Source organism: Aulostomus chinensis, chromosome 13 (genome assembly GCF_037954235.1).
Source record: "Aulostomus chinensis isolate RoL2024-O1b breed Wild chromosome 13, RoL_Achi_v1.0, whole genome shotgun sequence".
Taxonomy (NCBI): domain Eukaryota; kingdom Metazoa; phylum Chordata; class Actinopteri; order Syngnathiformes; family Aulostomidae; genus Aulostomus; species Aulostomus chinensis.
Genome location: NC_141332.1, coordinates 16,324,009 through 16,338,724, shown reverse-complemented (window position 1 = coordinate 16,338,724; position 14,716 = coordinate 16,324,009). Strand labels below are relative to the sequence as shown.

The 14,716-nt window shown below is 42.6% G+C and overlaps 1 protein-coding gene across 2 annotated transcripts; it reads right to left on the bottom strand.

Moving 5' to 3' along the window:
• Nucleotides 1–789: 789 nt before the first annotated feature.
• ssrp1a (structure specific recognition protein 1a) lies at nt 790–12,556 on the bottom strand. Of its 2 annotated transcripts, none has more exons than XM_086221653.1 (18): nt 12,466–12,556; nt 11,519–11,598; nt 10,623–10,808; nt 8,166–8,271; nt 7,520–7,713; nt 7,344–7,444; nt 7,062–7,191; nt 6,791–6,894; nt 6,421–6,549; nt 6,112–6,333; nt 5,269–5,341; nt 2,986–3,118; nt 2,847–2,892; nt 2,580–2,712; nt 2,268–2,435; nt 2,038–2,138; nt 1,769–1,955; nt 790–1,286 (listed from the first exon to the last, which is right to left on the bottom strand). In XM_086221653.1, exons 2-18 carry the CDS (start codon nt 11,570–11,572, stop codon nt 1,230–1,232), a joined length of 2,124 nt encoding a protein of 707 aa, XP_086077779.1. In that variant the 5' UTR covers nt 11,573–11,598; nt 12,466–12,556; the 3' UTR covers nt 790–1,229. The 2 variants fall into 2 exon arrangements, with proteins under 2 accessions (XP_086077779.1, XP_086077780.1); XM_086221654.1 differs by lacking the exon at nt 12,466–12,556 and adding an exon at nt 12,139–12,157.
• Nucleotides 12,557–14,716: the final 2,160 nt, after the last annotated feature.

Below are 14,716 nucleotides of genomic sequence, written 5' to 3'. Positions count from 1 at the left end.
CAACACCACAGTACAAAGATTATCCTGCGGGGATTTTTCTGAGAAAGAAAGAACAACATTAAGAGCTTTTGGTAATGTAGGAAGCCGCGACTCCTTCATTGGGGATCAGTGTAAAGTGGGTGAAAGGTCCCAGTATGTACAAAGCCTTGTGGCTAAGTTTTACAGGGTATATTTAGGTGGTTTGTTTTTACTTGGTATGGGTGGAAAACAGGTTAGTTAATGGTTAACGTTTTTTTTTTTTTTGGACTGTGGGAAAGACAACAAAGAAAATAAGTACATTCAGAAGCAGCTTGAAAGAGTTCTATCATTTAATCTTCCTCAGAAGATGAAGACTTACAGTTGTCATAGAAATGTCGGAAATAAGAATTTGTAATGTTCTAAGTCTTTAGGCCTGTAGCTGAGAGCTACAGGGAGAGAAAAAGGATAGTGACTGAGGGCCGTTGTTCAGAACTCTTTACCAACTGAGGATGAAGGATTACCACACCAACGGTCTCCATATTTGCATCCTATTGGTGTCTAGCGCGTCTGATGCACCTCCTGGCGTCAGTTCTAAAAGTATCGCACACAGATCACCTGGATTTATTGTGGGATTATTAAATTTCTACTCTGGGTGACATCAGAAGCTTCTAACCGGTGCAAGAAAGTGAAGGCGTCACGTATTTAGAAAGATCTAGAAGTAACTCACTAAGTTCATCAGTAGCAAAAACAAAACGACTCATTCAGAAACTTGATTGATTTAAAGCTTCCTAAACCCTGATTCTGTAAAATAAACCGAACAAGGGTTTTATTAAAAATTATTTATTTATCAAGCCTGAAAACACAACATGAAAAACAACATTTCATGACAATTTTTTTGGATGCTCTACGCAGGAAGAATTAAAAAAAAAAGCTTCCCATCAGCTCCTCTGGTAAATCCACATTCCTCAACTAATTAAGTCATCTACAGCGATTCACATGGAGATGAAAAACAAAAGCTGCTGAGAAATGTAGTACACCAAAGTACCCGCACTTCTCTGTGCAGTCAGAAAAAAAAAAAAAAAAAAAAAAAAAAGAACCCGACGGAGTCACACACCAGATGAAAAACTGTTCTCTTAAAGCAAAAAAAAGAAAAAAGAAAAAAGAAAATGAATCAAAAAATACAACTCTGCTGTTTGTCAGTCTGTCTGTGTGACGTCCTCATGGAGAGAATGAACGTTGGTCCTTGATTTGTGTACTTGACGAGTGTGTGTTCAGTCAGAGTCTTGCTCTGAGCTGGGAGGTGTGGACACCACCTCTTCATCTGATTCCTGGAGGGAAAAAAAAAAAAAAAAAAAAAAGAACCAGTGAGTTTTCATATCAACATGGTGATACGAGGTGAGATAAGATATAAAGTGTGACACAGAAATGACACGTGTTGTTGCATCTATGAATATTCTAACGTGACACACTGGCTGAAACTTGCAACACCGCTGCAGTTGTCCCTGTTCTGTTCGACCTGCTTGTCCACAGATTTGGTGTTTGGAGGGACAGGGGTCCAGAGTTGGGGAGTCAAACCCTCTACACCCAAAAATTCCTCATGAGAATTTAGCTGCAAAGACTTGCTTTTAAAATCACGTTAAGGCAGCTATTTAATAAAATACAGCTTCGTTATGAGGTTTTTAATGACTCGTAGCTGTCGATCATGAACTTGAAACGCCTCAAGTGTTGAGCAGCGTGCATGAACAAAGTTGATGTACATTATTCAGGAAACTCCCCCAGAAAAGTGAGTATTCCCGCCGTCCACCATTACCTTCTTCTTCTTCTTCTTCTTCTTGGACTTGCTCTTGTGGTCGGAGTCTGATGAACTCTCCTCACTGGTCTCGATGAATTCTTTGCTCTTGAAGCTCTCATTGCCTCCTCCCCGCTCCCTGTCCTTGTCTGCACCCGCAGACTTCCTCTTCTTCTCCTCCTTCTTGCCTCCTGACTTCTTGCTCTCCCTGATGCCATTAAGATTGAATATGAGATGATACACAGAAGACTGGATTTGGTGAGAGAAACGGAAACACTTCAACGTCTTACTTCTTAGAGACCGAGGACGATTCTCCGCCGCCGCTTTCTTTGTATTCTTTCTTTGCTAGATCGTACTGCCTCTTGGCCTCTCCGGCTTTTGTCTCCCACTCCTGATGGAAACAGAAGAGAGATTTTCTTTGATCACAGAAATGCCGTCCAGGTTACGGCCTGAATGAGTTAATAGAACTTGTAAAAATTTGAAAAAGAAAAAAAATCCCCGGAGTGTTCTGTTCCCTCACCTCCTTCTCGTCTTTGCCCAGCTGCCTCCACATCTCCCCTGCCTTCTTGGAGATCTCTGTGATGGAGATCCCGGGGTTCTCTGACTTGATCCGTTCACGGCTGGAGTTGAGCCACAGCATGTAGGCACTCATTGGCCTCTTGGGGCCGCCAGTATCTTTCTGCTTTTTCTGCAGTGATTGATAAGAAGAATTAAAGTAAGAAATATAAGCTAATCAAATTCAAACATCACACTGGAAACAAGCATGAAGTTGGTTTTGCCGGTGAAATCTCGTCGCCCGCACTCTTTGGATTCCTGTTCTAACCACTCGCACCTCTTTGCGTGGTTTCTTTTCTTTTTTCTCCTTCACCACTTTGGCTTTTTTCACTTTCTTCTTCTTGGCGCTCTCGTCCTCACTGATGTCTCCTTCTTCGCTGCTGTCACTTGCTGAGGCATTGCTGTCGTACCTGAAGGGTGAAAGCACAGCAGCAGAACACGTAGTGAAGGAAATGAGGTTTGTCTTGAGATATCCGGAGGAAAAATGTGGCGGAAAGACAGACCAACTCCAAACAAGCAGCAACGCAAAGAGAAAGGCACTTACTCTTCTGCAATGTCATCATCCTCCTCTCCAGGGTTGAAAGACTCATCTAAAAAAATTGAACAGGAAAGAAAGGCCTCAGTTAAGTCAATGTTATTGACATGTTTACGCTCGTCTCAGTCATAAAGAAACAATCCCTCACCACTGCCGCCGTCTGACTCATCGCTGTCATTGCCTTCCTCTCTGATCTTGCCTTCAGCCTTCATCCTCTCCAGGTAGGCATCGTGCTGGTCCTCGTCTGAGTCACTATACTCGTCAATTTTACCCTTCATGCCCTGGAAGCACACCGCACTGTCAGCAACACAATCCAGTGTTTTCTCCGTCCAAAAGAAACCCGAAGCCACCCCCCCCCCCCAAATAAAACAAAGGGGATCCTCCTATTCCCAAATTTGTAAAGCTGAAGCAGCAGCGTTTCAGATTCTCTGCTCAACAAAAAGACAGTTATTAATCATTTCAAACAGTTGTACAATAAAGATTCAACACCGATTCAAACACACCAAGTTAGCTGGTCAAGTAGGTTTGTATCAGTCTTGATTTAATGTCGAGACTTCTGCAAGCAACAGGCCTCATGCAAGAACATTTTCATGTATCAACATTTTTTTTTTTTCCCTGTGAAGTTTGGTCGTTCCAAAATGTAAAATCGATTAACTCCATAAACCTGCCACCAGACAAGAATTTTGCACCTTGGTGTTGTCCTTCATATGCTGGTACAGGAGCTCTTGCATGAGACTCAAAGCTCTTGGTCTTAAAATTTGTCCCATTCAGTTAAAGCCATACTTCACCCAGAAATGTATTGTACCTTATAGGTGTCTTAAGCTCATGAAAATGCTTTGATTCCTAACTCGGGTGACTTCAGAATGCAGGAAGAGCCAGCCACACATATTTAGCATCAAGCTAATGGCGTCTGACAGCTAATGACAGCTATCAACCTTCGTCCGTTAGGCACTACTTGGAAAAAAACGATAGTGTTAACGATTGCTTTTAGCTCAAAACTGAATCTGTTTGTTTAAGCAGGTTTTTTTTTTTTTTTTAATTCATTCTGAATTTAATGAATGAATAAAAAGCTGAATATGACTTTTAGATCAGTTTTTGTCGTCCAAAATTCATTACATTTCAGTCAATTTTTAATCTAAATAACGCTCTGGCTTCTAATAGGCTCATTGAGAATTGGAACTGAGATGACAGCGTCAAGGGATGACATTTGGGAAGCACGACTGCACTCTCTCACACTCTCTTTAACACATAAACTCATGTGAAATCGGGATTCCTCTGTTTAAGCGTGTGAGAGGTAGCGTAATTATTACAACCTCTGATCACGTGAAAAGCTCACGGAGAGAGCAGATTACTTCTGCATCAAACATCTTTGGTGGTTATGGCTCGCTCTTTTAATCTCCGACGAACAAACGCACCAAGGTATCGCCGACTGTCCCGCTCCCTCGCTTATGAAAGTGCGCACGTTCCTCGCCCACCAGCTGATCTCCATCTCTCTTTGCTTGTCTTTCCTTCAGTGCTCAATAGGTCACTGACTCAACTGATGTGTCGGCCAACACGATCAGCAACACATAAACCTGGTTCTTCTCTGCTGATGCTGAGGGACACACTTGTGTGTGCTGCCTGAAATAAATAAAAACATCTGGCCGGTCGGGTAAATACGTTGATTAAATTAGGCATTACTGTAACATCCCTCTTTTGGGACGCAGATATCATGTTGGAGACCAAAACCAAAATAATTTCCCGTGTGCCTGCGAATGGACAGAGGGGACAAGCTAAGGTTCCCATTAACGTGGACAGGAAACAGAGAGAAGGCCTGTTCATTGTCATTGACCTGCTCTGCTGACCCTGTTGTCATGGCAACATTGTCTCATTAGCATTGCAATCAAGGCAGTGCTTTGGTTGCGCAGTCAGACAGGCCAGAAACTTGTAAACAGATAGTATTATGGGTAATGTGATCAGAGATGCCTATACTGGGCAGTGGTCACAGTGACTGCTGTGCTGAGTGTTAATGCACACCAAAAGCCCCCTGGGCAACACAGTCAGCACGATGCAAATAAACACACGCCCACACAGAGTTATTGGTCACACACTTCTCCACCCGCACGTACCACAATTAGTCACAGATCAGGATTTTTCACACCCGACACGATTCTTATTTCCAAACTCCAACCAAAACCAACATTTCGGATTTGATTCTTGGCAACACAAACACACAGCAGCACGCCATGCAAGCAGAAGTCACTCCACACCAATAAAATCAAGTGCTTAGTCCACATGTGGCGCCCGTGACCATACCCACCTTCTTCTACAGGGGTACAAGGACACACACACACAGGAGAAGGGCAACAAGCATGAATATCTGGGATGGAACACATGTGATCAACTGCTACTGTCATGGTGGAAGATGTTACACCACACAGATGTTACTGACCTCTTTGAATCCTCTGTTCTTGATGTTGAGTTTCTTGGCGTTAACAAAGTCAAACAGTTTGCCGTACTCCTCTCTAAAGACAAAGAGGAAACGCGGCAGTTAGCTTGGCTGAATTTCACTTGATACTTTCAGGGAGAAAATGGGTCTCGACGATGATACGACTTCAGGACAGATGAGAGTAATGTAAAGGGTTTTGAATGTCAGTGTGGAAACTCCATGAATCATAATCTACCAGAAACCATGAATAGTTTTACATTTGTTCATGATGTATGTTGATTTTATATTCAATTTTATTTTTTTATATGCACAACCACTGAGAATTACTAGTAAATAAAAACACATTACAGATTCCAGTCAGCGAGGCATTATTATTCCTAAGACACGTTTTGTGAGGTTGTGGCATTTTTGCTTTGTTAGGCTCAAAATGTGATACACCTGCACAATTCCAAAAAGACATTGTCGTAAAAACATGCCGAAGAATTAAAACCTAACTTTTACTTATAAAATTTAAATACAACGTGGACTCAACCCCATGAGTACAAAAAAAGCCTTCACACGAGAGTGAAAGTTTTAGACGAATGTGGGCGAATCATTAGATTATTTCCTTCATTCATTATTAATAAGATGTTCAGGCAGCCAAAACCCAAACTGCCGTCATGCTCATTTATTGTATTAACTCAGCTGGTGCAGAAATTGCACAAAGTGACTGGAGGTCACAGAAAAACCTGAAACCAGATCAGAGAAATCCCATGTAACGTAATCTGGTTTTTCCAAGACTCCTGCAGTGTAAAAAAACGCAATCGAACTTTTCATCGCTCACTGTGGCTCATGATTTGTTCTAACCTCTCGATGCTGCTGAAGGTGTACTGGTTTCCCTGCTTGGTCTCGATCTCAAAGTCGAAGGAGCGTGTTGTGGTGGTTCCTCGGGCAAAGTTGACACAGGAGATCTCCTCGAAGCGCAGGTGCACAGGGGGCTTGTGAACGTAGATGAAGCCCCTCTCCAGGGGGTAGAGGAGACCTGAGGATGCCTTGTAGGAGCAAGTGATGCACTGAGCTCCCGAGTGGCTGAGGACGAGGAGATGGAAGGTTTAGGGTTCTACTGCATGTACTTGGTGTAAAAAAGTGTCATGAGTAAGTGCATGAGGTTCATACCCCTGGAAGTTTCCGGGCACAGTGATCTTTCTGTTGACCAGGGCCTTCATCACACGACTGACCATCTCATAGAGAGACCCTGACATGTTCTTACTGAGTTTGCCTTCAAAACGGCGCTCAACATCATCCCTGTTCGATACAGAAGACAAAAACGTGGAACTATGATTGCAGGACACTTTATGCAGATGCAACAGACAAACACACGCACGCACGCACAGCTCTTTGCTTCCCCCTGGTGGAATAACGCATGGAACAACAAACAAAATCAGAACTGGAGAATGTGTGTGTACTGTTGGTTACAGCTGAGCACAGAAGATGTAGTACTTCTTAGAAACTGTACTGCTGTTAAATGGACACCCCATGAACTCACTCGCTCATGTTGAGGGTAAGACTGATGTCCTCCTCCTTGGAAAAGAGCAGAATAAGGAAGTGGTAACGTGTCTGACCCTGCTTGATGGGAGGATCCAGACTGATCTACAGAGAGCACACAAAAAGATACAAGCAGAATATATGAGGGTGAGAATATCTGAGTGTGAGAAAAGGCAAGGGAAGACAAAGAACAACCAGAAAAAAGCTGATTTATTTAAAGTACAAACTTAGATTCAAATCAAAACTGGATAACAGACACAATGTCCACTTACCACAAAGAACATCTGCCTCTGGTCTTTGTGTGGCAGCAGGAACAGGCGGAGGACGGTAGTGTACGGAATCTTGTAGTCAAATGTCTTACCGTGGAGGTGAAGGAAGGTCGGGTAGATACGGATGTCATACCTGGTGGAGGACGTTAGAAAGAACAGCTTCAGCTCAAACACTTCCTGGGAAGTTTGATGTTACCAACTTGAGGTAAATAAAAGCCTCTTCGGGAGAGCTCAAGCCAGTGAACATGAAGGAGGAGCTCTTGTGTCTGAGTTTTGATGGTCTACCTTCCTCTGGGTGTAAGACACTGCAGCTCTTTGAAGATACACACAGCATCTCCGGTGGCCTGGATCACATCAGCCTTCGACAACACATTCTGGGCGAAGGCCTGAGGGCAGACAACAGCTTTTACCACTGAGTTCACAAATGAAGACAGACCACTTTATGGAGGCTTTTGTCCCACCTCCACCGGGTCTTGTCTTTCATCAGCCTGGCTGGGTGGGACGTAAAACCGGACCTCCATGAGGGAGACCTCAGTGTCGTCATTCTGGTGAAACTCCAGAGTGACTTCATTCTTCCCTGTGGCGCACTGGGACACGTTTGCCAGGGGGACCTCGAACGCCGTGCTGTCATTAATATCGAACGATAACAGAGGGCCTGTGGATGAAGACGGGGAGGCGCGAGAGAATTAGGAAACTGTCTGCGGTGCATCATGTAATCACCATAGATACTCAGTGCCAAAATTAGGTGTTGAGACTTTCCATCTTCTCCCATTAAAAAGCCATTAGTCTTCACAGCACCTGAGAAAACTTCTTTTCCATATGTGAATCCATTGTTAAAGGTACATAGGCACGGAGATGTAAGGTTGAGCAGTGAGATGGTTTCCTGACCGTGCGGTTCAAAATGCTTCGTGAGTCATGTTGTAACTTTTTGTACATTATTAAGTTCTAAAAGCAGACTAGCAGCTTCCTCTAAGCTCCATGTGTTGATCATTTACTACTGTGTATCACTGAGTTGTGGAACGTGTAGCAGTGGCACAATTTTGGTACAGCTCAACCCTCTTATCTTCCTGTGAGGACATTTTAGAAGTTCTGTTTGATTGTTTTTACCAGAGAACTTGGCAGTCCCCCAGTTCCATCCCTTCACACACATGTCCTTCTCCGTCAGCTCCACGCTGTAGTTTGCCTTGAAAAACTCGGAGATCTTCTCAAAATCCTGATGGATGAAAGGAACAGAAAAGAGAATATGATTAGAAGAAGAAAGATGAAAAAAGGCAGAAGACATCAACACACTGGTATTGCATTGGTCAAAAACATAGCAAGGCAAATGTCCTCCAAAAGGGGGGTTAGGTAATTAATCACGAAGCAATTATAACCACGCCCGCCGCTCGCTCGGGCCTCTCAGGAACGCTGGAGGTGAATGTAATCCATCCACCCTCTTTGTCCTCCTCCTTTCCACACCGCTGCCGACAATCAGCCTGTTTATTTATCTTGCAGGCCAGATTACAACTCATGCACGCACAGTGACAAACACACACACACACACACGCACACACACACACACACACAAAGCGCTCATAATTCACACACATGTGGAAGCGATTGTGGTGTGCATGGAAGAAGAGAACAAGACTCTGTGGGAAACAGAGTTTACGCACCTGGATATCTGCCTGTCCACATGGTTATTACAGCAAATTAGAACCCAGATAATCACTGTGTGTGTGTGTGTGTGTGTGTGTGTGCGTGTGTGTGTGTGTGTACATCCAGGTTCACCACACTGTACATTAGCTTGGTTTGAGGATTTGCTTAAAAAGCTTTTGTTAGCAGATGTGTAAATGCTTCCAAAAAAAAAACAGTGTTATTGTTGATGTGTGTATGATCGTTCCATGTGTCCTGGTCAGGCCTGCAGCAGCTGACCGTTTCTCTACTCCTCATTACTGCTTCACCGGAATTGTTGTTGCTGCTTTGATTTAAATCAAACACAGACACAAACACACTCCTCACAACAAACACACACAGCCATGTCTAATGTACCAAACCTCTGTCATTATTGCATATTTAAACCCAACAACCTTTCAGTCTCCCGATGTTTCTAAAACTCTTCTCTCTTGTGCCCACTGCACACAACAGTGAACGCAGGGTTTTTCTGGACCCCAGTAAACCCACCAATAAAATGTGACTGATACAGTTTCCAGTGAAAGTGGAGGATTTGCCGTTTGGTTGTATTTTCCCTGATGTGTCATATTCAAATTCACAAATGCATTTTTTTTATACTAAAAAGACGTCTTCAATGTTGTCAAAAAAAAAAAAAGAAAAAGAAAAAAAAAAGCACCAGGGTGGAGTATGTATCAGCATCCGGAACCTTAAGCATTGGAAAATGGCGGAAAATAATTACCACGCTGAGCCAAGGTTTGTGTTCTTTATATGCTGCGTCTACTGCAGGGTTTTTTGTACTGGGATTGAATGCAATTGAAAGCTGATAAACTGCAGAAAAAACCCAGCTCTAAGTGGCCATTAGAGGGTTTTTTTCAAGAGGAAAAGGGGCTAAAACCAATTAGTATGAGGTAATAAAGTTTGTGGTCATGCATATAAAAGGTTCAATTAATTTTCTTTGGAAAAAGTAACATTAAATTGCAAGAGCTGATAAACCCCCACTGTCTCTGCACTGCCTGCCCCTCCAGCAGAAAATTACAAGTCGGTTACTCAACTGTGGACTAAGTCCTCCTGGCAGTGATTCAGTATCTTGCTCAAAGACACTCCACTAGGACAGATGCAATGACAGCTCGCCAGCGGGTAAACCTCCAGCCAATAACCAATTACTGACACTGGCTTTGGGATAATAAACAATGACATCACACACTGAGCTGTGGGATGAGAGGATCCATCTAAAATAAAAAAAAAGGCTGATTAAACCCAGGAGACGCCGGACTCCGAGTTATACCAGCCCCTACGACCAATCACTTACTTGCGTACTGACATCACACACGCGCGCGTGCACACACACACGAAAAGTAAGAAAAACACAAGATAGAAAAACAAACATTTGTTTTCTTGTCTGTATTCTGAGCCAGGGTGTTCCAGTGAATTTATAGGAAATACTAACTAACATGAGGTGATGATTACAGTGTTTATAGAACACACATGCAAGCACTGGTTCCCCTCATTAATCCCATTTGGGAATGTTGGGGGGGGAGGGGGGTTAAATGACACACACAGACACACAGACACACACACGCTGCAAAATGGCACCACATTTGTGTGGAAATATCACTGGATGGAAAGTTGTTTTTAGGCAGTTGGCAAGCCAGCCTTGTTGTGTTCTGAGTTTGGGAACAAATGTGTCCCAGAAACAGAAACAACAACCCAAGAGAAAGCTTTGATCTCTTCAAATCACACCGTTTCACACACGATGTTGCCTGATCAGCCTTCAAAAACAAAATACTTTGAAACTACTGTTGTATTTCATACACAAACGCATGTAGGTATGGTTTGTGTGTGTGTGTGTGTGTGTGTGTGTGTGTGTGTGTGTGTGTGTGTGTGTGTGTGCGCGTGTGTACAGAAACTCACCGTGTCCCTGAAGCCATCATATTTGAAGATGTGTCCTGTGCTGGTTCCCAGTTTGATACCATGACCTAAACATACTCGTCTCCACTGAGCCAGGTTGAGTTCACCGGCAGGGATACTGTCCACTTTCCCTGTCTTACTGCTTTTATACACCACATTCTGCTTGCTGAAACGCAGCCGGCCGTCATTCTACAGAGAGAAACAAGACAGGATGCAAATACACACAAGACTCGTTTGGATCCACAAGGAATGATGAGCTCATGGTCAACTTGAAACCAAGAGATGATCAACAACAACAACAATTTGTTCTACTTCCGTCCTCTGTAATTAAATGTTGCACGCCATTTTGTCTTTGAGAAGATGGAGTCATTCGTCACCATTTTAAAGTTATTTGTTAATGAATATTTTTTACACATTTGATACCTTTGACAGCAACAGTGACTGACAGGAAGGGACAGAGAGGTGTGCTGTGTGTAATTTTAAGCGCATTACTAAACCAAATGGTGGACTCATATCCTGATATTTCACGCCAGAAAATAATCAGGTGCTTCATCACTGATTGACATAATTATTTGCTTTACTAGTATAACTCATCCTATTTTTTTCCAAGATAAAATGTTTGACAATAGACAGTTGATATCCTCTTCAACTAACAAAATAATATATTTCACCCAATACTTATAAACAGAAAAAAAGATGTAAATGCACTCAACTCCAGCAATGTGTGACCCAAATTTCTGTGTGCATCCACCATGAAATTTTTTTCTGGCTGTATTATCAGACAACATGGCGTATCAATCGGATGAAGTCATCGCTCGGCTGTATTATTATTCTGATAGACTCCTGTGTTATTCAAAATCTGTGTCAATTCAGAGAGGATGTTTCAGGAGGATACTGACCCAGGAGCCTTTGACCTCCTGGTAAATCTCGTTGAATTCCAGTGTGTCTCCCATGTTTGCCACGGGCGATGACCAGTGCTCTATTGACAAGAAGAAGGGGACAAATACCATTAAATCAAACAACACACCGAAAGAAAACGCCTTAAACTCAGATGTTGGACATTTGAACGTGTTTTCAGCTTGCAGGGTGAAATTCAGCACAGTAAACCCGATCATATGTCCAATATGTACGTCGTTATGCTACTCTGAATGTTGCTATAAATGACCACGGTCAGTGACTCGGTTAACGCAGCTAAACGAGCAGCAAATAAGGAGAAAGAGACTGTTCAGTGACTCTGCTGAAAATATCATCACTAATCTGAAACAACAATTTTAACTCTACCACAACGTTAACGTGTGCATCTTCAGAATCTTCATCATCAAATCTGCCTCCTGCATTCTCACTTCTCACAGCTACTTAGCAACATTTGCAACATTTATTGCTAGCCTCAAGGATAAAAGTAGACGGGCTCTGTTAGCACGATGGCTAAATAAACGAACTCCCGACTCCAATCTGATATGAGCTGTTTGATTAATTAGACGAATTAACTCGGCTAATTCAGAACACAGTTTTAACTTACTAACGCCACACAAACGCTAAGCTAACTTTACTAGCGTAGGATACGCTATTTTTAGTACACAGCGTTGCACTTCAGTTGTCTGAGCCCTCAATTTAACTGTTGGCAGTCCAAACCGCCCCTTCAAGACAAAGCTTCGTTCAAATCGAGCGTACCGGTGGAGCTGGGCCGGAGTACAGAAAGCAAGGGATGCTTTGATTAGTTATTTAGCAAAATAATCGCTCTGAATTAAACATATATGAAGAATACGCTTCCCTCGTTAATTGCAAATTTCCCAAATGTTTCCCGAACTAACCAGTGACCTTAATTCTGAAAACTTTTGAGTCTTACTGTCAATGTGACGAGGAGGTCTGTCTGTTTCCCGCGTGTAGCATCGGGAGCTAGCGAGTTGTCACAGGAACAACTTGAGTCTACTTCCGGTATTCCAATGCAAATTTCTCTTTTTAACCCCGAAAACGCCTGTAAAATACGTGAAAACTGTGAAACACATAGCCTTTTTTTGGGTATTTGTACTCAAAAACATTAATTGTGTACACTCATTTAAAAAATTAATGACGTTGTAAAGGACTGCAGTTACCACTTATTACCACTAGATGTCACACAACACAACTGTTGAAATATAGCGGTCCAATTCTGTTTGAGTTCTACTTTCTTCTATTTTAAAGTTAAATTTCATTATAAAACTTTTATTTCAAAACACAGCATGCAACGGTTAATTTAAAGTGGTTATGTAATAACAACTCTGGTGAAGTCACAGAGGTAAATTAAACATATTTATTAGATAATGAGTCTCCATGTCAAGGTGTAGGCCTGCACTAACCAGGTTGTGGTAGGGTGCTGGATCCAATAAAACCCATTACATACTAATGACCAGATTAACCTGAAAAAGAAACCCTCGGGGTTGTGAGCTAGAGCTCTAATAACCCCGACTGCTCTCACTCCCTGTGCAGATGCTCTTGTTTTTTTCTTAATTGGTCTTAAATTTGCTGTGTATTACTTTGATTTGGAAATCAAATGGAAAGGCAAACGCGTGCGACGATAAAAACTTTTTTTCTCCTTAAAGATAACAAATAAACAGTGACCCACTTCAGGATGTTGTTCTGAAGAAAAGAATTTGAGGATATATTTTATGTCAACAGTCTTAAATGTTCAACATTTTTTTCAATTAAATGTAAATCATGCACTGAGAGTGATGTGCTTTTTTTTGGGGGGGGGGGGGGGGTCCTTACCTGCTCTAGCCTCACGATAATCTCAGTCCACATAATCCGGCCACCTACATCCTGCGATTGAAACCAGGCAGCGCAAACCGACCAGATTTAAGATATTTGAGTGATTACTGAGGGGCCCCGTTAAACGACAGCAGAGCAGGAGGGAGTTCCTATTTCACTGCAGTTGAATCCAGGACAAATGGGTCTGCAGAGATGTGCACCCTGGTATGTTGAGTGACAGCTGGAGGTGTGAGAGGATGATCACCATAATCCTATTGTCAATAAAAACCCCAAACCCGAGGAATGAGGAGGAAGAGGAGCCAACATGCAAACACTTGTCTTGATGCGCTCCTTTTACAAGAAACGGATGAAATCATTTGTTTATTTGTTTAAACGGAAGCCCACAGTTGCAACCGAGGCAGCGACGATGCACGTTATCAAACAAGAAGCTGAACTTAAAATACATCATGTAATATGAACCTATCGACAATACAACCAATGTGATCCACTCAAAACCTAAATTCAGCCACCCAGCACCCCGGTTCAGCCTCCATCCCTGTACTCAAACAGAATCAAAATGAATTTAAAAGAAAATTAAATGAAACAAGAGCAAGTTTCCTTTTGATAGGAAGGCACTATTGTTGCTAAATAAGAATTGATTCAAGTAGTGGCAAAATAAAAACGTTTTTTTTCTCTGAGAAACTTCAAATTGAAGCCAGTTTGCGGGGCTTTGTATTCTCTTAACATTCTTGTTAACAACTCTCAAAGAAGGCGATGCGAGTCCCTCGGGATTTTTATGTTTTGTTTTATTCTGTCTGTGAGATTATATTGAATAACATATGACAGTTTAATAGCGTCATATTTTAGGATTAAAGTTGTTCTCTTTTGCGTAAAAAAGCTGTGAAAACGGTTGAATTATCGTGGTTATGGAGCGGAAGGCTTGATATAAATAAGACAGGAAGGCATGTGAGACCTTTTTTTGGGAGGAGCGCAGGGATGTAAAGGTAGAAAAGTGCGTGTTTCTTGGCTGATGTGTGTTTGGAGGGGTTGCAGGATCCCTCTGACCCGCAGTGAGGAGATCCGTCTGATTAGAGGAGAACAGATTAAAGATCAAACGGCGGCAGTCAGATCTCGTCCAGGAGGCGACGATGGGAGGGAGACACGGATGAGTTGTGACAGGTCCCGTGGTTCCGCGGCTCCGTCAAGCGGAGCTGCGATGCGTCAACCCGGTGAATCACCAGCACCGGGGAGGAGGATAACAAAAGATTCAGGGATGGAAGAAGAAGAGGGGAAGGAGAGGAGAAAGAGAGGAGGAGGAGGAGGTACAAAAAGGCTTCGCCGTCTTTCACTCTGTCACACATAGACCACACAAG